Source organism: Platalea leucorodia, assembly GCF_965183815.1.
Source record: "Platalea leucorodia genome assembly, chromosome: 3".
Lineage (NCBI taxonomy): Eukaryota > Metazoa > Chordata > Aves > Pelecaniformes > Threskiornithidae > Platalea > Platalea leucorodia.
In genome coordinates this window covers 60,936,017-60,963,174 of record NC_138825.1, presented here as the reverse complement: position 1 = coordinate 60,963,174, position 27,158 = coordinate 60,936,017, and the positions used below count along the sequence as shown (strand labels likewise).

General features: G+C 45.1%; 1 protein-coding gene across 1 annotated transcript in view; it reads right to left on the bottom strand.

Moving 5' to 3' along the window:
- Window positions 1–23,000, bottom strand: part of PLAGL1 (PLAG1 like zinc finger 1) — a 46,241-nt gene extending 23,241 nt beyond the window's left edge. The window contains exons 1-2 of the mRNA XM_082306719.1: window positions 22,931–23,000; window positions 2,663–2,705 (exon numbers count right to left, since the gene is read on the bottom strand). Of these exons, the coding sequence (XP_082162845.1) occupies window positions 2,663–2,681 (19 nt within the window). The 5' untranslated portion in view covers window positions 2,682–2,705; window positions 22,931–23,000. The remainder of the gene's footprint in view (window positions 1–2,662; window positions 2,706–22,930) is intronic.
- Between the last annotated feature and the right edge of the window lie 4,158 nt (window positions 23,001–27,158).

Sequence of the window (27,158 nt, the reverse complement as noted above, 5' to 3'; positions counted from 1 at the left end):
ATCCAAGGATAAAAAGAAAAACAAGCTCCAGGGGAAGTCCGCTGCTTCCCTGACTGGCCGAGCCTCAGTAGCTGTCAGACATTTTACAAACTTCTCTCTCTTTTTTTTCCTTAGCTTCTCCATCTAAAACAGAGAAACACTTGCTACCTCAAATTCATCTTGCCGAAACTTCACTAGGATGTTGGCTTTTTTGGTTTACTTCCACAGGCTTGAAGACTGAGCTGCTGGAGTTTGAGGTCTAGCTGCAGCAGCCCTTGTATTGTGCAGCCACGACATTTTCTTTGTGCAATTTGCCCCAGACTGCAGCATTTTCCTCCTAGGAATCCAAGGGGTTTTGTTCTGGTTCGGTTAGATTTTTTTCTTTTTAATTATACATCTAGTCTTCATTAATGTGACCTGGAACAAGATTTTTAATCCTAGAATTTGACCTTGTATTGAACCAAGCACTAGTGAAAGACGATGCTGTGGTCAGGCTTAGGGACTGGGTGGTTAGGCTACACCTCTACTATTAAACAGTAAGAACCAGAGACTGTTCCCTGGTGCTGAGACCACCTGGCATCAGCTCCATATGTCTAAACGCTCCTCACCTCCTTCCCTCCCCCCCCCCCCCAACAGTTTGGTTACATCCAAATTCCTTACCTGAAACAGAGCCTGGTAGATGTTATCCCCAAAACATGCCTTGGTGTTGCTTGTTAGCATAGGCCAGTACTAAGCTCATGGGCTGGCTCTGTACTATTTATTTATATAAAAACAAACATAAAGATCTAGAGTTGCTTCACATCTGCAGAGATTTGCCATGTTATTGTTTAGTGTTCTCCTGTGCACTGACATTTTTCCAAGGCACGACCTGGCTGTCACGAACCCCACATGCATGTCTACTCCCACCAGCTGGAACCTGGCAAGTCCCCTCAGCACTGGTACTGCCCGAGGCTATTCGCACGTCTCCAAGTGAGAAGACAGATGTCTATCCCTCTAGCATGACCGAGTATCACAGGACCTGCCACAGCACAAGCGGTACGATACTGAGAAGACCTGGGACAGGTGGTAGGGATGACTGATCATTGCACAGAAGATAGCTGAGGACACAAGGAAATACAGAACTGCAGAATTATCTAAGTTGCAAGAGACCCGTGGAGATCAGCCCAGCCTCTTGTTGAAAGCAGGCCCTCAGATTAGCGTTACACAAGTCGTATCTCGAGTATTTCCAGTGTGGGAAATTCCACCACTTCCCTGGGCAGCCTATTCCAATGTTTAATCGATCCCACAGTGAAAATGCCCCTTACATCCAGGAGCATCTCCCCTGAAGCAACTTGTGGCCATTGCCTCTTGTCCTGTCACGGTGCATGCTTGCAGAAAGAGTGCTTCCACCTCCTTCTCCATAACCACCATTTTTGTACTGGAAAACCATGACTAGATGGCCTTGAGCCTTCTCGTCTCCAAGCTGAACACACCCAACCCCGTCAACCTCTACTCAGGTGACAACTTCTCTAACCCACTGATCGTTAGGAAAAGTGTGAGAGAGGTGCTGAGCTGAAGAGAGAAAAACTAAACTGCCATGGCATAAATTAGCTAGAACATTCAAACCAGCTTAAACATCTGAGTAAAGCTGAGGAGTCTTAAGTGATTTTGACCAGGACCACTGTGCAGTCACCCTGCCTTCTCTCCTTTCTTTAGCATTTCACTCCTGACAGCCATTTTACATTCCTCATTTTAGAGTTCTCCCTGTATCTAAATGGCACTTAAGCATGCCCCAAAATTGCCAGTTAGCAGATAACGCTCAAAAAATGCTCTTTCACAAATAACTTGAAGTACAGATATCGCCTCCACATATAGCTGCTATCTGCCAGTAAGCCACTGATGTTTTTATACTTATTAACTGATTACAGTTATTGACCAAAAAAAAATTGTTTTCTTTGTTCCTTTCAGGAAGTATTGGAGAATGATAAAATGGGTTTCTGAAATTCCCCTCTCTTATACTGCACAGTGTGGAGCTGGGCAGCCCTGGGAGGCAATGATAAAAAATGGCAGCTGAGGCACTGGAGGGACTCCAAAAGAAAGCATGTAGATCAGATCAATAAGCATAGAAAATGTGCTTAAGGCTGCAGATAGCTTAGGCTGGAGCGAGAGAGTGCAAGTATCGGGGAGACCTGAGCAGTAGTTTTTTCTGGTAGTTATGATAGCAAAGTATAGGATATGCCACTTGTATATTCTTTGCTGTTGAAAAAGAAGGATGGATTATAGTGATGAGGCATAAGATTTGGATGTGACTTGGATAATGATGCCTTGGAAACACAGGAGTTAAATTCACAAAGTGATTAAAAAACTCCAAGCACATCACTCGGTAGTAATCTGGGATGGTATTTGTGCCACAGATAGATAAAATATTTTAGATAGAATTGCAATTTTAAGTCTCAATGAACTAGTCTGTTCTTATACATGGGCCAAATTTTTACAATTTTACTCATATTAAGTCATGCTTTACTCAAAGAATAATCCCATTGATTATAATGGTAATATTGTTCCACAGATGTCTCAGAAGAAACGCAAATGTAAAAGCAGACTTTATACTTAAGATAAAAGACATCAATCATGAGCACATCTGGGAATCTGATAAAAACATATGGTACAAAAAATCACTGTGGGATGACGGAAATGTACTTACATAGCAGGTCTGTGGACATGTTTACAGATCAGGCAAAGGAAACCTACATAAAATAAATGAAAAAAGAATGATCAGTTTTCTGAACTAGCACCATTCATGTTTAAACCTCATGCTAGTTATCATACGCATAGTTTTTTAGTTCTTTAGGAAATGAGGAGAACATATCTAGGGGAATCTAACAAGGAAGAATTTCAATTTTTAGAGGAAAAGAGTAAATAATTATTCTACTTCATTTCAGAAACAACGTGAACTGACAATATTGATGTCATGCATTTTAATTAAGAGCAGTTCACTGTATCCCACATCTTCATTAACATTTATTATTAAAACAGAATTTTCAGGAGCCATGTATTTTCCCCCATTGCATGCCGTTCGGTGTTTAAGCCTGCTATTTCTGGTATTCATCTTAAGAGTCCTCACCCTTGCGAAGTCAAAGGGAGTATTAACTAGATATAGGACAAGACATTTTATTTGCTCTCTTCAAAGACTTCTGGAGACTTCTAGCTTTCTACTGAACGCCGTTCACCTTGTTCCCTTCCCATTCATCTGCTGATTTTTGACTGAAATTATACTATAAGCACACAGGAGCAGAGTCTGAGTTTTCTGTAGCTGTCTGAGCTGTCTCCAACACAGTGGGATCCCAATGGGTGCATAAGGCTACTTGGAGCAACAGAAATAATAAGGCACATAGTAATAAGGGGGCATGCAAATAACAGTATGAATCACATCAGCTTATGCCATTTTGTTGCATCTTGTACAAATCTTGAAAATTTCAGGCAGCGTTTGAAAGTTTAGGGTAAAATGATTTAGGGTGAAAACTTGACTCTGATGTAGACAACAGTATTTTGTTGCTGACTGAAACGGGTCAAAGAAAACATCTTCATTTTTAAAAATATAATGATAGTAGGATACTTCCAAATTAATTGGAGCTGGGAGAACTGAGCAAAGAGGAGTATGGAAGAAGGCAATAAAGATGACAGAAAAAATGGATGGCAAAGAATAATGAGAACTGAGGAGGAAACAGACTCAAGGAGAGTAAAGACGTGGTAAGATAAGATGAATGCGGAGCACGATGAGGCAGAGAGGAGTCAGTGGCCTGCTGATGAGAATTTGCCAAGGAAGAAGCTGTGACTCTGCCAGGTTGTCCATAAGCAGGATGAGGAAGCTGGGATCCAGCTCTCTGCTGAAAGCCACGAGCATGCTGTAGTGCCATTTTCAAGTTTGAGAAGACTAAGGTAACACTTCTAGTCATCCATTGCAAGCACCTAAGTTGCCATCTTAGCTTGAGGACATGCCATTTGTCCCTGCATACAAAAGCAGCCATGCTGAGCATTCCCCCCAGCATTATTTAACAGTGATGTACATACAGATCATCATTACTGGGCAACATAACAAGTATGCTGATGACATTAGCAAGTTAACAATTGATAAACTTACATATCCTCATTTAAGTGCTTACAGACCCAATCCCAAGACCAAGACACACAAAGTTAGTAAATCAGACTTGCTATCTTACCACGTGTCTCATCACAACATAATCAAAGCCCCAAGGATTTAAATTGTCAATCCTAGCATAGAAGACAATATGTAAAGAAAATATCTCTTATAGATGCTCTGCACTCCAGAATTTGGAAGAGTTCCGATGTTGAAATATAAAGAGCTGCCTGGTCTTTCCTTCCCACATGCTTAAACATGTCTTTCAAGCCTATGCTGCCTTCACCAAACAGAAGTACAAACTTTGCATTTTAAAGAGTGATTTGCAGTGGTGGGTGGTGAGGGGTAGTTGACAGGTATACTGTAGTCTTCATTGCAGAAAATTCATATTTTCAACACGAAACCAAAAAGATTCCTCCCACCTTTGGACTGCAAACATTCCCTAACATCAGTGGCATAAAACTAACAGGGAGCAGCTCATCAGAGACCTTCAGCACGGAAGACACTACAAGGAAAGGTGCTTAATTGCCCATGCACAAGCACCCTTTGTCTTTGAGGTGCCCTAGGACATTTGAAGCACCCACATGAGGCTGATAGCTATAATATTGGTTATACAGGAAAAAGAGTACCCCATCGACCAGGAGCTAGAAGCCAGGCAGGGCTACCCAGGGCATCTCAGACAGTACTAGACACTTACATTTCAGCAAGTTAATCAAGTCCTACCATATTGCAGTTTGTCTGTTTTTACAAGAAGCCAGGCAGAGAGCAGGCAGGCTGCTGGTACATCACTTCTGTCTGAGACCAAGGGAGCCGCAGATGAGGCACGAAACACAAGCGCCAGCACACCAACTTCTCTTCTGTAACCTCTGTCCCCTGCCAAAACAGCTGCCTCCAGTGAACATACAGCTTGTAAAGTGGCTTTTGTCTCTGACTGGGACTGTGTGTAGATGTGAGGGAAGTAGTATAGGGGCCCACACACTAAAAGGACATCAGCGAGTCCTCTTTCCAGGTGAAAACAGCCATGCTGAAAGCAGGCTTTCTAAGCAGCAAGTGTCCTAGTCTGATTTCCATTGGCCAGAAAACACTTTCTTTCTGCAAAAAAAACTACTCTGCAGTTTGACTCCATTCTGGCTGAGAGCGAGGCACTTGTCTGTGGTGTTAATTTCTAAGAATTTAGGCCTTGCAGAGGGAATGGCAGGCTTTAATGGCACCCATATGTGACTGTACACATGCCAACCTTTGTCATCCCCAGAAACAGCAGGCTACATGTTGTCACTGTCAAAGCAGTGCCATCAACTAATAAAGATTTCATCCCCCCACTGAATTACTAGGCAAAATGATTTCATTTTGCTGGCATTCAATCTGCAGGGCAATTACCTGGTAAACCACCACAAGACAACAAGCTCTCCCCTTCCATATGGTTTGAGTCAGTAGTATGGCTTCATCCTCCCACATCTGGTCTGCAGCAGTCTCCTGTCATGAGAAAGTCCAGCCTCAGTCCAGCCTCTCCCCATTCCCCACACGTCTGCCATCCAGCCATGTTCCAGTGACACTGTGGTCTACCAACACCCCAGTTAGGGTTTGGTTGAATTGTTCTGTGGTGTCACTTTGGTGGTAGAGGAGAGGCATGGAGAAGAAGGAGCACATGCACTAGCTGGGACAGAAGACCATACCTCTTGACACAGAGACTGTGACAGGTCAGAATGACATCAGAGGGACTCAGATGAAGAGTAGCACGGTCCAGAGCAACACAAACACCTATGAGACACAGCTGCTGCAATCAAAAGGCTAATCTGCTGCTGGGCAGCTATCAGAAGCATGAGGAGGTTCTCCATTCACTTATTACTCAGAAGCAGCTACAAAAACCACAGCAGAAAAGTGCTGTTGCACAGGTTGACTCTTCCCTCCCATCCCTTTTGCCTATGCTGACAGGGCTGCCTTCTCCTGCAGTCTGAAGCCAGGAAGGAATTGGTCCGTGACACTGTCACCTACCTGCTGCCCCTCATGGCATTAAAGGCACTTACCAGTACAAGCAGGTCACCTTGTACAGAGCTCTACTCCTAACAGTCCTCCTAGGTAGTGGTCAAAGGAAAAGACTGCTGCAGAATATTTGCCCCAGAGAATGAGGGCACTATGAAGAGGATAACCATAAATCACCAAAGTGTTTTTCTCCACCGGCCATCAAATCCTGGGAAACTTTCTCTCTTTTTCCCCTGTTATGGTCCTCTGATGAAGCAGCTTTAGCAGAAGCAACGCCATAGTGCCCAAGTCCAGCCCTTGGGGAGGACACAGAGACTACAGACCAAGAGCAAACACCTCCGTGAGGGCATCCCAGTCACTGCAACACAAGCCACTTGCAGAATAACAGAGCAGCAGGTGCACCAGCACAAGGAACTGCTCCTCTTCTAGCAGTAAGTCAGGACATTACCTCTGACAGGGTGAGGATAAGCACAGCAAGGTGTATTTGCAGACGCAAGGGAATGTAAGCAGAACTACAAGTTCCTTCAGAAGCTATGCCAGCTCTTCCCCAATTACCCTCAACATGGACCCAGAACTACCTGTCGTCCTAGCTGCAGAAAACCACCACCATAAATCCCTCTCCTGCTTCAAGGTCAGCCCTCTGGTGCATGCGGGCACCTCTTGCGCAGTGCACTGTCCCCCAACCAAGGGGGCTCCGACACACGCAAAGTCATGGCAGCCACTTATGCTGTGCCAACCAGGCACAAGGCTGATGGTTTCTGGCCACATCAGTCACTTGTCAGTTGAAACTTGGGTGGTTGACCAGTGGCCATGCTGGCCTTAGTTTAACAGTCCCACTGGCCAATCTTCTGTGTTTTTACTCCCTGTAAACCACATTGATGTACCACATTGACCTTCATATGGAGTGTTGCAGGTATATTGACCAAATTTGCTGTGCTGCCCACACAGCCAAAAGAAGTTGCTTGTGGTTGCTCTTAAATACTGTCCTTTCTCATCAATGAATGGGCAGAAGAGGAGGAGAAGCAGAGTGAGGGATGTTTCCAATACATGAAAATTGCAGCCTTGAAAATTTAAGGCAAAGCCTTATGAGGTTCTTACAGGCTTTCAGGTATCAGGCAATTAGCTCATGCATTTAGGTTGAATAGGACTTGATGGGCTAAGTATAATAGATGGTTAACAGCCTACAGAGAGCAAAACAGTGATTATAGTCACGTTGGATGATGAAAAGTTCAATGCTTTGTGGTGGTGAAAAGTGGTTATGTGCTGGTTAGAAGAAGTGAGGATGGGTTTTGCGCTGCCTGTTGAGGAGAAGGACACATTGCAGAGTATATTTGTGTAGGAGCCAGGATTTTAGGTTTTGTTTTCCTTAGCTATTCCACCATTGCCACAAATTTACAGACTATGCACTTTGTGTTTCAGAAGTGACTGTAGTGGGCACACTGTGGGCACACTGTGGGCATGTGTGACTTGGGATGGGTACACATTATGGTGGGGGGATTGCCCTGGGACGCTCAGGGTCCACAGTGGGAAAGGCAATGCCTGTTACTCCCTCTGTTCTGATGCAGAAGACGTGGGAATAACGAAATCAGACAGCCAGTTTCCAGGTATGGTCCATGAGGAGGACCTACATGAGGATCGGGGTCGCTGCTGCACCAGAGGAAAGGTGAATCCCACAAGGAAATTCACAGCAAGGGAAACCAACCCACACAGGACCTCTGGGGCTGTTCATGATGCACACGAGACATCCGTGAAGGCTGCCAACGGCCTAGATAACTACCTTGCTTACCAGTGGTTTGCACTGAGAGGCAGCAAGAGGGGCAGCAAAGGCTCTACTTTCTACTCCTCCCATGCCTGGAAAATACTATGATGACACCTGGCTAAAGTTTCTGAATGCAGTTCTCACCTGAAGTCCTGTATCCACTGGAGGTCACTGCAGATGTCTAGGAGGATGACACAGTTTTACCAACAAGCGCTTGCTTCACTGGCCCTGAAGCTCATCTTCACCAGAGACAACAAACTCCACATCAAGGGAGGCCAAAAAACTGCTCTGTGAAGGACCTTTGCAATACCTGCAACGCAGGACTACAACTAGCTGTTCAAGACAGCTGTCCTGCATGTAACGCCACAGCATTCGCACATGGGTTCGTGTGACAGAGCTCTTCCGCTGACCTGACTCCCTTCTAGAAGAGGTACATCTGCCTTCCCGGGCGTCAGGCCCCAGAAAGCCAGAGGAAAAGCATTCATACTGCCACACTGACGCTGTGGGTGATACCCTTATGATTGCATCGTGATGCCATCTGTATCCAGAGAACATGCTGTCTGCAAAAGAGACCTATGCCATGCAGAGACAAAGACCTGGATCACAGCTTTTGAATTATGAATCCACTGTGACGGAAACATGGCTGTTCTGAACCAGCCAGCATCTGCTCCCCCCCCACCCCCCCAGCCCTCACAGATTATTACAGAATTCCTTACATTGCTTTCCACACAAAAACAACGTCAAAAACCAATGACAACTGTCAGCACAGGCATACTCTTTCTAATGATCTGACATTACACGGCTCAAAAATGCACCTCAGTTTCATGCTGCATGCCAAAGAGATGCATTAGTTAACCAGTCACCAGAAGACTCTTCTCCTGATGCTGTGAAGGCATCTGTCCACCTTACTCATGCAGCTGAAAAGGGGACGTTGCTATACTTCAGATACTCAGAAAAATGTCCAGCACAACTCGTTTATGGATCACAACAGCCCCATGTAGATGACATTGTTTTCCAAGTAACTTTTATCACATTTTAACTTTGTAAAGGTAAAATGCAAGTAAAAGGATTTTTTCAAGACATCTATGGTAACTAATGTGGTTGCAGATGCCTTTAAAATACACAAGCAAAGATGTGACAGGAAAACCACACTTAACCTACTTACACTGAGATTAAATCAGGAAGGACTGTCTTCCCCCATTACAGAAATCCGTTGCCGGGGTTTAGCTTTCAGCATACCTTATGCCTCAGGTTGCATCTATCAGAAGAAAACATACCTTCAGGAGACAACGCATCTGTCACACAGCATTAGCATTCCACTGGTGTCCCTGCTTGTTCTCTTTTGGCTACTGCCAGTGCTTGTGCTGGGCTAACTGCATTTCTGCTGACATAGTTTCTCTTTGCCCGAATTCATGAACAGGAAGGAAAATCATAATGGTATAGAAATAATTTAAGTATTAACAGAGTACTAACAGGGAAAAATGAATATGCAGGGGCAAAATCTCCATTCAGAGAAACCTATGTAGATTTCCTGAAGTTTGTGTTAGTCCCACATTTGCATCCACAACCAGGATTTGGTACATGCTGAGTACAACTCATAAAACATGTCCATCAGTGAAATTCCATGCGTTTTGTATCTACCACATGTAAAGTCCCTCACTGGACAAAACATTAAATTATAAATCACTTTATAATTTATCATATAAAAGAGCATATAGTTGTACTTCTACGAAATTACATAATTTTTTTCAAATCATGGAATTATTTTATAATTATAAAACAGAATAACTCTTCTGCCATCATAATGTTTTTCTTTATGTACAGGATTCCGCATCTTTCACTTGATTAAGCAAAGAACTTGAGCAGTACAACACATAAACACTTGTGTCCATGATCCAAAAATCTGGCTCACTAATATTGCAGAAGTTGTTCAAATGTAAGTCTTATTTGTGAATGTAAAAAATAATGAAAACCCAAAGCTATATATAGAACATCTCTCTCTTTTACGAAGGACTATGCAGATGTAAAAGAACGGTGCACAAAATCGTAAGGCAGACTATGGGTGGATAAAAGTCATGCACTCAAGGATATGTTTGCTCTGATGTCTTTACTAAGAATATTTTGTATACCTTCATGATAACTGTTCTAAAGTGTGTATACACACACACACAAATACTATACAAATATATACACTAGTCCTGCTGCTGAAGGAAACTTTATATACACATCTCTACTGATTAAATGCCTTGGTATGCAAGCAATCAAGAGCACTGCCAATTGCCAGTGACTTCAAGAGGTCAGGCAATAAGACATCCTACTGACTTGGATAATTTTTGGATCAGTCAGCAACTATTTTGCCAAAGCTATATTGAGTGTAAAATTTGGATACATAAAAAAAGTCCTGCCTTTCCATTCCCTGCACCAACCGATCAATATTCTAACCTGGTTATGATCACCTCAACATGTAGCATCATCAAATATGGTCCACGTATGCACCAAATCTATCCAAGTCTATTTTCAGTTTAAAACAAAACCCCCAATTTTCATTAAAAGTAAATCCACTTTATATCCTGTGTCCTGATACCAGAAAAACAAAGACCAACAAATCCCACTCCTTGTTTCTAAACAAGTTTTTCCTGTTCTGAAATATGGCGCTGTCTCTCATCAGAATTTTCCTAGCCTTGTATCACTTGATGTTAGTCTATTTTGGTCAGCAAAAGACTTATGGCAGACAATGCATCAAGTACAAGTCTTTGCCCATCTCCAGTGCCCTGATAACAGAAGAAATGCTGTTAAATAGTATTTTTTAAAAGCGATAGTAACAAAAGGGAGACAAATTCCTAGGGAATGATACCAATTGGCATCTCATGCCAGCCTGCCTTACTGAGGGCTGCTCTTGTTGTTTGGCTTTGCAAAGCACTCAGCATTTTGACTGCGATCCAGCAAAGCATTTCTGCATTTCCCATGTCTTTCTACCGCTGACTTGCAGGGAACTATTTGTACATGTGAAGACAAACCTTCATATTTTGCTGGGTCAGGGTGAAGGCACCAATCATCTTTCTGGATCCTTGTTTTGTTACGAGAATTGGTTAAAATAAGCTTAAAAAAAAAAATCTTAAAAGTGTGAGTTTTGAAAAGCCTCAAGACCCAGGAGCATTCCTAAAATAATTTGCATTCCACAGCAAAACCATTTCCATTTCAATGAGCCTGTGGAGAGGACTCTGGTCTACTCACTGAAACTCAGGACTGAACCACCAGCACAAAACAAACACCGAACCCACTTGTACGAGGTCACATGAAAAAGCACTTTTTCCTGTTCTCCCTCAACACCTTGGCTAAACTCTTTCCATCGCTTCAGGCCTGCATCCCAACACTCATTTCGGGAAGGGCGCTGCCACTTCTCTCCGCTGGGCAGGCTGGTGGCAGGGAGATTTCCTTTCCCTTCCCTGCATCCTCCTCGGGCAGCCTACCGCAAAGAGGCAACAAGTCTCCTGCGGCTTCAAAAAAGATTTTACGAAAACCTTGGCTTTAGCACTCTCTCCTTTCATAAGCTCACTACAAATAAAACTCATTAGCAGCCACCGGCTTTCCAAACGCGGTGAGCGAAACCCCCAGTAGCCACAGAGGGACCGATGAGTTCCCGCATGGTGCAACAGCCACTTCCGTGACCAGAGAGGGGGATGCACATTTAGGCAGTACTTCAGCAACGTCAGTACATTTCAGGAAATCATAAAAACGGATTTGTCACCTGGAAGCCAACGCTTCACCTCACATACCTTGCTTAGATTATGGTAATCTAAAACCTCCCAGCCTCAGATGCTCACAAACTTTGCATGCATCTGCAACATCATCCAGATGCGTCCTACAGTGCTACTGCAATAATGTAATGCAGTGTGTAATGTTGCTGCTATATTATGTAAATATTAATATTCAAATTATTTGGTCAAATTTCAGTTTCAGAGTCTTGCTCTCACTCTTTAGCAGCTTTGATTTTCAATGCTGTAAAATGATAGTTTCATTCAGAAACTAGTAAAACTGAGTTTTATCTGAAAAAGGATTTCAGGTTGAGAATATTGGTATTTTTACAGGTATTTTAGATGCAACATATGATCTTAACAGTGATTTCAACAGGTTTAGCAGCTTTGTCTCTTTAGCTGCTTCATAAAAGCTGGATGTCTCTATACATAAATTATGTATCAAAGCGTAATTCATGCTCTTCCATAATGTGTGTCACGCTTTATTAACAGCATCTTGGCTACTACAAATGTTTTCTTTCCTCTGTCCACTCCTAAAGGCCTCAGACTTAGAGAACTGCTTGAGCCATCTGAAGGAAACAACGATAACACTAATACATCCTCAAAACTCAAACTAAAGCATAAGCAAAGAGTTTTCACTAAGAACTTACTACCCCAGGTATAGAGACGACAGTAGCCGATTTTATAATTAAACGCCACAAGCCTTGTACTGGATAACAGCTGCCTGTCACATCCCTCAATTGGTTTGCTGCAACCTGCACACTCCGTTTTTCTGCCAACAGCAGCTGGATTTGCCAATGGCAAGCTCGGCAGCAAAACCACCCACGTCCCTTCGCTCCCATTCGCACACGTGGACTGGCTGGAGTGGGACCGCATGAAAAATGCAATCTACCACTTTGTACGGTACAGATGCAAGGGGAAATTATTAAAACTAATTTACTGAAGCAGAGCCATTACGTTAAATCATCAGGGACTAATTCTGTTGGAATTAAACTGTAACTTGAGGAGTGATTTCTTATTGCCTTTTCTTAAAGGGTATGTTAGTTTTAGGGGTTATATTTTCATAGTAGGGCTTAGAATGCCTACAGTGCATAACTAAAAATATCCAAATCCGCCAGATACTGCATATATGCTTGATTAATGAAAGCTACACATGTTCCCAAATATTACTTAGTTGTTTCCTTAATTTTTCCTTTGACTATGAACCCATGTGATGATTCAAAAAATCCACAAATTGTGGCTCACAGGTTATTGCTGAATAAAGGTAGATATAGACGCAGATTCAAAACAACGAATCACCATTCAGCGTGAGCACAGTAACCTGTTTCTCAGATAAAGGAGAGAGAAAGAGTTGCTCCCCACTGTCAACTAAAGATCAGTTGAACCTCTCATTCTGCCATACTGACAGCTTGTAACACAGAGTTATAATTAGACTCCTGCCTTTCTGAGGTCTGGACTGGAAGACTTCTCGGTAATTGTATGGTACACAAACCTTCTTGGGATCCTGTGCCACTTCTTGCACATTACTCAAACAAGAAGCCAAAAAATGTGGCATTACATGCACAGTGTTTGTGCTTGTTTAAAATTTCATCCTGCACAGTAATGTAGTTCTACCCTTTTCTCCAGCAAAACTGAAACTTGAATAAATTAAAGGAGACTGGCTCTTGTCTAGGCAAGCTTCTTTTTTCAGTGTAGGAGAATGAGAAAGGAATTACGAAACCAGAATAACAAGGCCAATGCTGAAGAGCGCTGTAGCGACCGGCAAAGGAAGAGTTCAGCCACTACCTCCACAGAATGAAAAAAACCACCTAAGCGACCATTAACTCCCTAAATTAGGAACTTGAAATTTGGTGCACCATGGATTAATGAATGCAAACTACAGGCAGATATAAAAGATAACTAGTATTTCAGCAGTTCAGCATTTTTATTACGGTCACTTGTCTATATACCTTTTTTTCAGAAACAGTCTTGGAATCTGTTTAAGTTCTCCAAGGGCTCTAGCAACAAAGAACACCATTTCTTCATTTAAAAGTTATCCTGATACAGAAAAGTTTTTTACAATAACGCAGAAAAAATCCTGTGATCCCTAACCTTTCATTAAAAGTTCACCAAGAGGTCATTTGTCCTTATTTCTTCACCCAATTGCGTGACCTCTTCAACTCCAACTTTGACATCTGAAACATCCATTCAGTATGGTTCAGTGAGTTAATGAAAAATAACCCCAAACAACTCAGACGCTTGACATTTGCACCCCAAGTTACCTGAAGGTCATTTTAGTAATTTATAAAACCTACATGAACGTATGCTGTCAGATGTTCACACGGGATGTGAGGTCTGCAAGTGGATGAACTTAGGGTTATCTAAAAGTGCCCGCTATCCAATACCTAGATGGTTTCAGTCAACAAACTACTGAAGTGTATTCTACTTGTTGCACCATGAAGTTCTAGTCTCCAACATCTACTACAACATCAATAAAAAAAACCAACAGATTTCTAATAAATGGTCACTGATGACTTGCTAACCAGATTCACATTGGGAGAACCAGTACGATTCAAGAGTCAGTGCTCTGCTGGGACAAACTGAAGGCACAGGTCACACTTTCCACAAAGATGCTGTTTTAAGTTGTCCTGTAAACTCCACGGATGCAACTTTTGAAGAACATCCTTGTCAAAACAAATTAAATAAATGAAATTAAGATTACAATTTAATGCAATTTAAGATTCTGGGACTGACTATGAGTTTTTCTAAATTAGATGAGTAATCAGTGCAAATCACTGATCATAAAGACAATTCAGAGATTTATATAGTCTAAATAATGAGTGAATATGACAAGAAAAAAAGTTTTAAAGTAATATATCCTGCTAATATTTTTACAGATCAAAAAAGACACTCATTCTACATTGTCTTCAACTATTTTGTGAATCGTTTTACTGATTTGGATACAAAATATTTAAAATAACCTTATTTTCATACTCTGTTTTCCATTAGTTTAAGAAGTCTATACTAATTTTTGTTAAGTCCTATTTTAAAATTATTTTAAAATGTCGATATTTTTAATGCTGATAAAAGTGGTATGAAAAACGTAGCAAAAATCTGACAATTTTTTTTTTTAAAAGGACTGAGACCCACAACCCCTTCTCAACCGAGTCACTTTGACAACCTCTAACATCCTCTTATACACTCTGTAACTCAGCATTTCGTCTTTGCTAGGGGTCCAGAGATTTGTAAATATTGGCCTGTATGGGTGCTGAGGCCTGCAACGACTGAAGCGTTCAGAGGTTCAGGCTTCAACGTTGACAAATCACTGAAACTATAAGAACAAATTACAGAAAAAAATCACTTACAGTCTTCTCTTTACTTTTAGAATAAGATAAAGAGGGAAAACCAATTTACTCTCCCATCTGTCTTTGTTTTGTTTTCTTCCTTGTCAATCTCTCCGTTTTGGTCAGGGCAGCCTCTCTTCATTTTATTCAATAAATGCTTGAAAACTAGGATACATTTTTATTAACCAAAAACCTCCACATACCTTAGCAGACTCAGTGAAAAATCTGTATAGCAAATTCATGCATTAAAAAGGGAGATGATTTCATCTGTCACTCGCACTATGAATATTTTAGAGAGAAGAACAGCATGTAAATGTGCACAGGTCAAGTAAAGATGATTTCCAAGCGTGAAAATTATTCTTGTCACTGGCAGCTGTTACGCGAGAAGTAATAAGGTCCAGAAGCCTTGCCAGGCACAACCAGTGATAAGAATATCATTACAATCCATCTGCAACCTCCAAGAGACCCAAAATGCCTCTGCAATCTTTTGTTTTAACCAAAAATCCAAAGTGACAGGTTTCCAGACCAGGACATTATGAGTGTCACCACAGTGGTAAGAAACTTTTCACAAACACCCCCTCCACAATGGGTTCACAGCAGGGAAAGCAGAGAATACTTTTCAGAATTACAGAATTTCAAGATCACAGATTTTATAGTAAACATGTGCTTGCTTTGCCTGCTTACTTACTTGTTTTGTGGGGAAAGGAGTGTTAGGTTTGTAAAAACAAGTGAGTCATGAACAAGTCAAAATATTTCCAGTAAAACTTATTTTTGTCTCAATACGCTGGGTTAACTGAAACCAAAACATTTTGCAGAAAGGTATCAGTTTCGCTGGCTTTGCAATGAATCAGTGCTACGGGCTGTGCTATATTTCACTGAAATTATTCGTTTTATCCTCCTTCATTTGATATATAACAGCTTCCCCCCCAACTGTGGAAATCTTCACCTGACACGATTTTTCTTACTTTCATTGGCACCTATCACCGAGGACCACTGAGCAATCTCTTTGCAGTGCCTGGCACCATCGGAATGAGGAAGGGCTATTTGGCTGCCAGGTTTACAAGAAGTAAATGATGTATTCACTCAGGATACATCACGTGCCAGTTTTCAAATTTCTCTTCCACCAAAAGAGGGAGGAGTAGTTTTATCCTAGTGCATTTGGACTCATTCTGGCCAGCAGCCCTGGTCTCTTCTTGGATGAGCCCTGAGAATACAAAAAGGTAGTGTTTCAACAGGTAAATCACCTGCTGCTGTTTCACTGTGAGAGGTATTAAGTCACTTGTTTAATTAACATGGGTGATTGCTGAGATAGCTAAGTGCAGCTGAAGCAGAAGAGAGTTATGTTACTCCTTAGCTTGCCTTAATTGCTTAAAAAGGGTTTTACTTACTCAATGATGCAGGTGAGCCATGACTCCCACCAAGATACAAGAAAAAATCAGAAGCCAGAAAGCATCCTGGACCATGTATATAGAGTCTTTTTGCTTTCTAGAACATTACAAAGGTTGCCTCTCTGCACGTAAAGTTGAGCTGGTTGCTAAGACTAAATGAAAATTGAATTAAAATACAACTTCTTATCTTGACAAAACAAATCCCTAGGTTTTTTGCACTGTTCTTCCACCTAAGAGCTTCTCTTTTGTTTCTTCAATCCAACTTTAGCTACGTTTTTAGTAACTTCTTTCCTTTAGCTAATACTTTCCAGTATTTCATTATCTTTCCTTTGCCTTTTGCTTACTGCCTCTTTCCAGATCTTTGTTCAGCATTGCTGCTTCCCTTCCTTTCACACTCCCCTTGGATCTCTGCACACCGCATCTGTGGGGATGACTCTGGAGATGACTCCACCTGACAAAGAAGGAACATCCACCTCTCTGGGGACAAAATAAACTTTGAACTAGCTTAGCTATGTCTTTTACATGCGCTTCACCGGTCCTTCCTCTGTTTATTATTGCAGGACAATATAATGATTAGACACTTGGTATCTTCTTTAGGCATCCATCTGTCAAGGCACTGGCAAAACAGAATTTTAATGCTTTATAAATCCCTTGTTTATTGCTCAGCCTTGCAGCACTTTTAATTGTATCTTTTAAAAAGTTGTATTGATTCTAATGTTACTTATTTCTGTAGGATAGGACAAACCAATGCTGTCGGTCACATTATACAGCTGTGGTGACCGAAATAAAATTCTAGCTGAAGTAAACTAACAAAATTGCAGCGACAGTTTATGGCCAAAAAAGCACATGGGACTTTTGCTGTTGCAGTTCTCCCTGAAAGATATACGTGACACTCTTGCAGAAGATATCCTTGCTTATCCTCAAGAGTCCCTCAACACCATTCATAGCAACAGGAACCTGGAAACAAGAGCCCGAGAGGAGGAGCAAAGTATATCGCTCACCGCACTGCATTTGCTTGCTATTGTATATGCTAGCACAGGTTAGTTACTGCTACTCTAGTATTTTCCTAAGTGCAACTCTATTACATGCCCTGCAGAAAAGCAAAGCACATCTACGCCAACCTTGTTACCTGCGCCATGGTACAAGACTTGGAGCAAATGCTGTGCCCTGTCTTTTTCTGCTCTAGGTGTCAGATGAACTGCACGGGACCACAGTGGCCATCTCTGCACTCTCTGTGTGCCTACACTACAGGACTCCTTAGCCTACCTGCACCATGCCCATGACTGCTATGCCCAACGCACACAGTTGACCACACTGATGGCACCACCCTATGCACTCTACCAGCTGTTATTCTGCATTTGCTGCAAACGCATTTTTTGCTGCAGTTCTTCAGACGATTGTTTGAGAGGCGATGGCACCAGAAGGCTGATGGGAACAGTGCCTCCCAGCAGGGTGATGGCAGCAAACTTACTTATCTGTGGATGAATCTTGCCATTCTGGAGTAACTAGCGCTCCTGAACTGGCAGCACACAACTCTCCCCAACATGATTAGTGTCACTGTGAAGACCAAGCATGGTGCCATCTGCGCAATGAACGTGGTGAGCCACTCCACGCGGCGTGTCTAGGTCGTGCAGGTCATCTGCAACACCCCTCAGCACACAGAGCTGACATTTAGCACTGAAAGAGCTCTAGGTGCAACATGCAGGTCTGGGGAGCCACCAGCTGAACTAGCTTAACCATGAGCACAAGTTTCCCTGTCAGCAGCCCCGCTGCCCCACATAAGTCAAAAAGAATACTATCACTCTAGACATCCAGGAGATGACCGCTCTCCTATTGCATCTCAACACACAAAAGGGACAACTCCCCTGCTCCTCCCCAAGATACACATAAATCAGGCAATGAGGAAGCATCCTCCTAGGACGGACTCATTCCCACCTCCCCCAGAGCAGGGGAGGAGGAGATGGAGGAGAAAACAATCGGGGCAGGGAATCCATCCACATTACACAGAGGACTGGCTCCCAGCAGTTGGACTGGGATGAATGTCGGCACTTACTCTCTGACCCCTGTGGGTCACACAGAGCTGGGAGGTCTTCTTCCCCAGCACTTAACGGCTGGAGAGTCAGGACTAAGGGCCACTCACGGCAGACCATGGTGATATTCCTGAGATACTCCCTACATCTTCTCCAATAGCAGCACCTAAGTTAAGAATAACAAGATGAAATGCACGCAGTTCTGCTCAGCTACTTTTTCAGTCTCTTCACCAATACAGACAAGAACTAGAGTTTTCATTTATATTTGTCTAATATCTTCAAGGATTTATTAGCAACTCAAAGAGCCAAGTCTTTCTACACTTGAAACTTGAGGTTCTCCAGAGGAAAAAATAACAAACAAGGATGTTGAGTTACCAACCCAGCATGACTGAGCTTACTTTAAACCCTTTTACAACCCACCACAAGGACTAGAAATGCATGCTTTTCTGCATTTTATTCCCACTGCAGTTTCTCAGGGGTTTAAGGAAGGGAATATACAGTGTCAATGTGTTCAGGGATGTCCTTTGAAAAATCACAGAAGCTGAAGGGGAGGTAATCAGTGTGATCAAGTTATCTCTCCAGCTCATTAGAACTATAAATCAATGCCTTATGACACAATCTCTATTGTATCATCGTTCCAGCTTGGAATTATGAGTAGTTAATGCTTAATTTGGAAAGCTTAAATTTTGCTATCTCAAGTTGTTTGTGAAACAGCTTCTCCTAAAATAGTGCTCTAGGTGCAGGAAGGAGAAAGATAAAAGCAGATCTACTCTGTCCTCCAAGACAGAATTAGTTTACTAAGGCATCCTTGATCCTAATTTAGCACTGCAACTCACGCCATTTTACAGAAGATCAATCAGTACAGGCAGAAAAAGCAAGAAAAAAGAGGAAATATGAGAAGCATATGGACAAAGAACTGTCGCTTCTGACTGATTGTCATGTTGGAGACATCTGGATCCCGAAACGCTCTTTCATAGCAAATTCCAAATAGCCCATATTCAGAAGAATGCATGGAAGAAAGAGATAAGTCAGCAAAAAAGCAAAGCTAGATGCAAAATATTTATTCGATTATCCTTGGGATAGGTGCGGAATTAAATTTTATGATCAACTTTCAAGATTTTCCCATACAGAATTCAAGTAGACTGACCTTCTTTCTGTCCTAACTCTTGTTATTTCCTGCTAGTTATCATAAAATAGCAGTATCCTTGGCATCATTTGAAGAGATTTCCTACTTCTTTCCACACACGCAAGAAAAGAACAAACAGTTTCTTCTGGATTTAGTGACAATTAAATGATGTGGCCAGTCGTACAGTGGCACGTGCTTAAGTAGAAGTGTGTGACTGCTGTTCCCTTGGTGTTTGGAGCAGTCTCGTTTGCTTCATGCTTATCTTTGGAAGCAGGAACATCTTAAAATAAAAACTCGGTGCAGCCAGTAGGGAACTAGCTGGGAATGTGTACTTTAAATATGCTCTGGTTCTGCAAACATCTTGTGAGCCAGATTGCTCTTACTGAAAAGGATAATTTAGGTTCGTAAAGTTAGGTGCAATGTCAAGTGCTCAAACACATGAAAACTTATATTAAACACATGAAACTTATATCAAACACCAGCACAGACTGTCTTAAGTACAGTGTATATATTCACTTATGGGTGGGGTGCTGGTTGATGTTTTTTGTTTTTAATCATCAGCCAAGAAGTTAGGAGTTTGAGGGAAAGGGACAGCGGCTCGGGTCCCAGCCCCTGAAACCCGCTGCAGAACAAACGTTTCTCAACAGCTGGGGGGAGGAATTATCTTACGCTGTTTCCTTTCCACTGAGTCCTAGCAGAAGGGCAGGCAGGGAGAGAAGAAACGTGTGTGCTCACACGTTTCGCGTGAGAGCAGATTAAGGAATTGAAAGGAAATAGAACTTATTGTCTTTAGTTAGCATGAATCTGTGACCTGCTGGTTTATGTGTCTGCAAAATGAATGCAAAACAAGTGTCCATGTTAAAAGAAAGTCTACCTACAAGCAATGCACTCAAAATGGTTTAGCTCTTCATTTTTATCTTAAAAACTGAGCAATTTTAAATAAACTTGAAGATGCTAATCTAAGGCTTCAACCTGGTTAAACCTGGAGAACTAACTACATGATTTAATAGCTCCTTCTGCCTTTAAGAAATAATTCTTTACATGTTTATGTGCCTTCTTGTATCAAACTCTCCAAACCTCCCACTACTGTTCTCACTCGGATGCGCAGGTCCAGAGAAACTGGTACAGTCCTTCTGATCTTATTTCTAGCTTTTATTCCCACTCATCATCTTCTACTTCCTACGCAAATAATCCTGTTATCAATTTGCATCATCTGCATGACCAGAATGATCAGGTCCTGTTTAAATGTCAGACATACACCTTGAAAGCACTCAACAATTCCAAACGTGGTGGCGATCAGCCTGTTACACAGTTACACTACTCCAGGATGCATACCGGCTGCCATTACATTTGCAAATGAGATTTTGACTGCTTTGACTTACAATGCAGGGCAAGTCAGTGCACACTAATGGTGGAAAATATACTGCACACATAGCGGCACCACAGCAGCAAACACACACAACATCAAATAATAATCACACACTTGGTCTCTGATCCTGTCACTGTCCCCGTACTTCTGTTCAGCAGAACCACCCGTGTTCCACCCAGCACCACCTGCCCGGCACGACCCCATTTTGTGCTGTACAGTCTGACCTCTCCCCATGCACAGAGGTGGAGCAGCGCTCCACGCGCTCCTTCTCCAAACCAACAACAGGGTCCTGAAGGACCGGCGAAGGGGAATTCCCAATGACAGCATCTTTATTTCTTCCCAGCGAAAGGTCAGAGCACAACAGAGGTGCTGCATGTGTGGGGTCAGCGGAGTACTGCGGACCTCACAAGAAAAAAAAGACGCTCTTGTCTTGCAGGAGAAGCTGCCAAGTCAGGACAGGGCCGCTTGACACTTTGTGCTGCGGCACGTGATTAGGTATCTCAGACTTAAACAGCCAGATCTTCTGCTAAGTGCTGGGACAACCAAGAATCAGGCTGCACATGCTGATGCTAATTTTACAACTGCAACACCAAGAGATGCAAGTGCTCAGATTGGGAACCTTCTCCTTCCTCGTTCTGTCAGAGCTGGGTTCGCGAATCTCCTGGCAATAATGCCAAGCACATCCTCTCCTACCACGTCCTGGAAAGAGGATGTATGTACCGTTTGTATCTATTCATGCAGACCCTCGTCATCAAGGCAACACGAATAATCCTATATGTTGGATGAAGTGGCCAGACATGAATACGTATGTAGATATATCATGTACCCAAAAACATGGCTTGGATTTTGTCCTATACAGTCCTCTATAAATTAAAAGTATCAGCTGAGGAGAGAAGATTATATTTAAACTCACGTTTTAAAGACAGCTACAACTTTGTGCTCTTCATGAACTACTTTAAAGATCTTCTACAAAAGCAGTTAGCCTTATTGGCCCTCCTTTGTAATGAGGAACATACTTGTTACACTCAAGTCACACGGGGAAAGCAACAGCCCTTGGAGAAGAGTTTGGCTGTCCCAAATTGACCCTTCTAGAAAAACGAACTGTCATTTGGCTATGGGACACAGACTTTTAATGCAAAAATAAAAAACAACTGAAAGTTAAATTTTAACAAAGTTAGGTACTTTAAAAAACAAAACAAAACAAAACAAATCATATAACGTGGTAAAACCCTTTTCCTCACAGAGAAAAAAACAAACGTCGCGTCTCCCGCAGGAGTCAATGACAGCTCAAGACCTGACCGCAGCGGGCTGTCAGCCTGCCGAAGAGGGAGGAAAAACCGATGTCAGCCCACGGCGGCCGCTGCTCTCGGCGGGATCTTGGCGCAGGCGTCGAGACCCGCCGGCGAGCGGCGGGCGCACGCCTGGGCCCGCAGGCGCTTTCTCAGGCGGGAACAAGCCCCGGTTCCACGGCCCCGCTTCCACGGCCCCGCTTCCACGGCGGGGGCTGCCACCGCCCAAGGCGCCTCCGGGCGCCGTCCGCCGCCCCGCGCTCTGCCGAGAGAGCCCCGCCAGCGCCGCGGGGCTGAGGGGAGGCACGGCAGAGCGGCGGAGAGACCTGCCCACCCCAAACCCCCGGCCCTGAGGCCTCTCTGTTCCCGGAGGCCAGAGGGGCTGGGGCGGGCCCGGGGGCGTTCGCCCGTCCTGGGGCTCTGGCGGGAGGCGCAGCGGACGGACAAGCGGGGGAGCCTGCGCAGCGGCTGGGGCTTGGGAGAAGTTGAGGGGGAGAAGGGACAAGTAAACAAACAAACAAACAAATAAACAAACACTCTCCTCCTGAAGGCGGACGTATGTGGCGCAACTCGCTTTCCTGCGGCGGCGGGCGGCCCCCCGGCCCGGTGCTCGGCGCTGCCGCCCGCCCGGCCCCCGCCCCTCAGCGCCCCGCCGCCGCCTCCCGCCGGCCCGCCCGGAGCGCGCCCCCCGCTCCGCCGAGCGGCCCGGCCCCGCTGCGGGGCGGCGGAGCGCCCCCGGCCCGGCCCGGCCCGGCCCGGCCCCGCACGCCGCCCCCGCTCACCTGCCGCCCCCGGCGCGGCGCGGCCCCGCTCACCTCATGGCCCAGCTCCGCGAGCGCCGCCCGCTCCCCCAGCGCCGGGCCGGGGAGCGCAGCGGCGGCGGCGGCTCCTCCCGTCCCCGCGGCGGTGCCCGGCCCCGGGGAGACGCCTGGCGGCGGGGCGGCAGCGGGCGGGGCGGAGGAGGGCCGGGCCGAGGGGCGGGCGGGCCGCGCCGCGTCCCGTCCCGTCCCGTCCCCTCCGCACCGCTCCGCTCCGCTCCGGCGGGGCCGCAGCCGCTCGGAGGGAAGGCGCGGGGCGGCCGGCGGGGCGCGGGGCTCGGGGGCCGCGGCGGGCAGGGCCCGGCCGGGCCCGGCGCGGGGGGTGCAGCGCCGCCGCCGGTGCCCGAGGGCTTGCTCCGCAACCACGCTGCCGGCACACTCGTTGAAGTGTAAGCGTCCCGGCCCGCCGCTTCCCGGCCGCCGCCGTTGCCGCTGCTGTGGCCCTGCGGGGTTGTCCGTACCTGTAAGGACCCACACAAACCCCCTCACCTGCGCTGGTGGCAGGCAGTTACTTCCAAGGAAGGCAGCTCACAGCATGAAGAATTTCCTGCGCAGATACCGATTTTGCTTTGTTACCTTGGGGTTTTGTTGCAGGCCTGCGCCCTGGCGGGCTGAGGGGCGCAGAAGGCCGCGTGTGCGCGTCGTCCGCTGGCATTTCCCCCGGAGCGACTCGCGGCCGTTGCTTCTCGCCCTGTCACGGGCCATCCTTGTGGAGATGCTTCCACCTTCTCCCTGACCACCACTTCAGTGCTGGAAAACCATCATCAGATCCAGTTGACCCTGCTCTTCTCCAGGCTGAACGCACCCAGTTCCTTCAGCCTTGCTTCCTATGGCACGTTCTCCACACGTAACCACCGCTGCGGCCCTCCGCGGGACCCGCCCCAACGGCCGAGTGTCTCCCTTGGCCTGGGGGAGACCACAGCTGGGCTCGGTCCCCCAGGTGCCAAGTGCCAGAGTGGAATAACGGCGCCCCTTCTCTTTTAGAGAAGGTTGGCCCAGCTGACCAGGCATCCAGAGATCCCTTCCAATCTAGCTAGACCTCTCAGTGATCCTGCGATTCGGTGTGTTGTGTACAGGGGAACCGTAGGTAACTTGAGTATTATGTCAACTCTGTTTGAAACAAATGTATTTGATTGATTAATTGCCATTAATAAAAATGGAAACGGTTGGCCTGCTGGCAAATGCCCATTAAATAATCCTTTAGATGTACTCTGTAACCCATCATACGTACGTATGAGTACTTCCTGACATGATCATCTTAAAAAGAGCTATGTTTAAAGTAGATATCATTTCAATTGCCAAAGCGCGACTGAATCACGATTCCTATTGAGTCAAATTCCACCGTTATGTCATTTTTAACAGGATATGTTGTCTCAACGGTGGCTGCAAGATCCAGCTAGGACTCTGCCAGATAAAAGTAATCTTTCTGGGGCAGTTCCAAGCATTATTGCATCAGCCTCCCAGCCAGACTTTTTGCCAGAAATCATGAACCCCATAGCAGTCAGCAGGATGGGATATGCCACTACCAGGGCCGCTACAGTTCGCTGTCAAGTTTGTTAAACTGCCAGCAACAATATACGCATGCTAATATTATCATACGTTAATAACCAAGGCCTGGGCAACTTAAGAGGGCCAAATGTTCATGGTGGGGCTGAGGAGGAGGAGCGAGGCGACATAAGGCAGTTTATAACTGCAATGGTACTGCAATAAAGCAGCATCACAGCCAGACCGCCGAGATGCGCCCCAGGCCACGTCTAGCTTCTGGTACGTTCCAGTAAAGCAACCCTGGCAGTGAGAAACCACGCTGAAATAGTTTCACTGTTTCACTGTGATAGATACTGCCCTCCTGGTCTACAGGTGTCTCCTGCAGGAGGGCAGGACTGGAATCTTCATGGCTTTGTGGGCACCGCAGGGCTGTTGCTGTATATTGCTGCTGTTAAAGTAAACAGCTTCTGTGGGCTCCCGAGGCTGTAGCCATGAAAAATGGTAAGGTGACGCTCCTGTTTAACGCATGCATATAAGCAAGTGAACAAACACTTCCATAGGTGCATTCTTCTTATCCGTTCTCTCCCCAGCTCTTTGAAGCCTGTGATTTCTGCCAGCAGCAAACCAGCCATGGATTTTAGTCTCAACAAAATGCTCCCAGCCTGTCAGCGTGCAACAGACAAATGTGGAGAGTCCGGCTTGGTCCGTCAGGATCAAGAGGATTCCCAAACTGAATCAGGGCCAGGCAGTGAGTCTCAGTGTCTTTCCCACTTCTCAAGCGGGTGTTGAAGTAAACATGGAGCTAAACTGCTGTGAGCTGGTGGTTGGCTCTTTGCAGAGAAATCAATAGAAGGAAACCACGTGGATGCAGTCATATTGTAACCACCTGCTTTTGATAAAAACACACAAAGATAGGAAGCCTCCCTGTGCACACATGCCACTGTTTGAGGCTTTTACTGACAGGTACCCAGCCTGGGCATGACTAGCAGAGGTACCAGCTCAGCTCCTCCATGCTACAAGTGGTCCTTTGGACACAGTGCAATGCCAAAATGAACTTTGTGTCCAGTTTCTGATGGTTCTGGGAGAAAACGACCAGAAGTCTGCATCCTGGGTCCAGCACACAGATGTGTTAAGAGTTGCTGATCACCTGAAAAGGTGGTTGTATTTTTCCTCCAGTCTGATTCAAAGGACAGGCCGAAACAGTTCTGCTAAACTTTTTGAAATGGTTCAGCCCGTCTCAGCAGGCTGAGACGTGGCATGGAAACACTCAGCAGCTGCAATTAGAAAGCCCTGAAACGCAGGATGCTCAGAGCAGTTGTGGATGCCACATCCCTGGAAGTGTTCAAGGTCAGATTGGATGGGGCTTTGAGCAACCTGATCTAGTGAAAGATGTCCCTGTCCATGGCAGGGGGGTTGGACAAGATGACCTTTAAAGTTCCCTTCCAACCCAACCATTCTGTGATTCTATGATCTTAGTGTGGACTATGTTGGGTGACCCCAAGTCTTGGCTCCTCGTGTTATGAGGAGATTTTGCAAAAGGTTGACGCCTTTGGGGTTTACCAGAGGAGGGAAGTCCAGACGGGTGTCACTAGTGCAGGGTGTGCGGTGTGCAACAGGTGGCATCAGTGTCTTTCTGCGTGCCTCCACAGCTGGATTGCTGTGGCCCGTCCTGCCCTCTAGCGCCTGCAGCGCCGTCTCCCTCTGTCCCCTCTCTGCTCCCCCTTGCACCACAGGCACATTCAAGGGATGCTGCTCTCAGCAGGGAGCGGGAGCTGCAAACCCCCGGGCCTCCCCCGGCCACGGTGGGTGCAGAGCTGGCCACCCCGCAGCCTTCCTGCCTGCTGGGGACAGCTGCTGCCGGGACACAGACCAGAGAAAGGGCATCTGGAGGGGTCCCTGTGGGGAGGTGGTCTGAGGGACGTGGTGCTCCCACCCGGGCTTGGCTGGAGTGGCTCCCCCAGCCCCCTGCGTGCCAGCCCCCGAGCCACCCTGCCAGCGGCAAGGCCTGTGCCGCACAGCCTGCCTGTCTGCCGGCATCACCCCAAACAGGTGACAGCTATGCCGTTACCCCATCTCCTCTTCCCCTCCTTACTGTTGCTCATGGTTTTCCACTTCTCCAGTGACTGACAGGATGCAAGGGGTCCCCTCCTCTGCCAACGTGCCCATGTCTGAATTCAGGTACAGGGCTAGCAATGGGAAACTGCTAGTGCAGTATAAAGTTTCATGACTGTATGGCCCCATAAAAACATAACCCATTACAGCAAACTCTACCACAATACACAATGCTTGAGTTGTATCTATACATTCTAATGAAGTAAAAATGCAGGGCATACAATTAATTATTTTTCATAATAATTTAAGAATACATAATTATGCTACAACCTATTTAAATAGAATAATCCAACACTTCGAGTAAATTTTCTAGCAATCAAACACAAAGCAGGAGTGACAAAAATGAAAATATTCCAGGTGATCACCTTCCTCTTGTAATGTTCCAAAACCAAATATTCAAGTCAGCATTTGTCTGAATCTTTTCAGGAATGATCCATGGCAGTCCTCTAGGTTCTGCTAAGTCTCCTGTAAATACATGACAAAACAATCATTTAGTAATGAAGAATCTTTAAAACTGACATACAATGTTCCAAAAATGAGCTGAAACATTTAAAATTCTCATGAATCATGTCACGAAGCCTTTTTATTTCTCTAGATAAAATTAGCCCGAAGTTATTTACCTGATCTA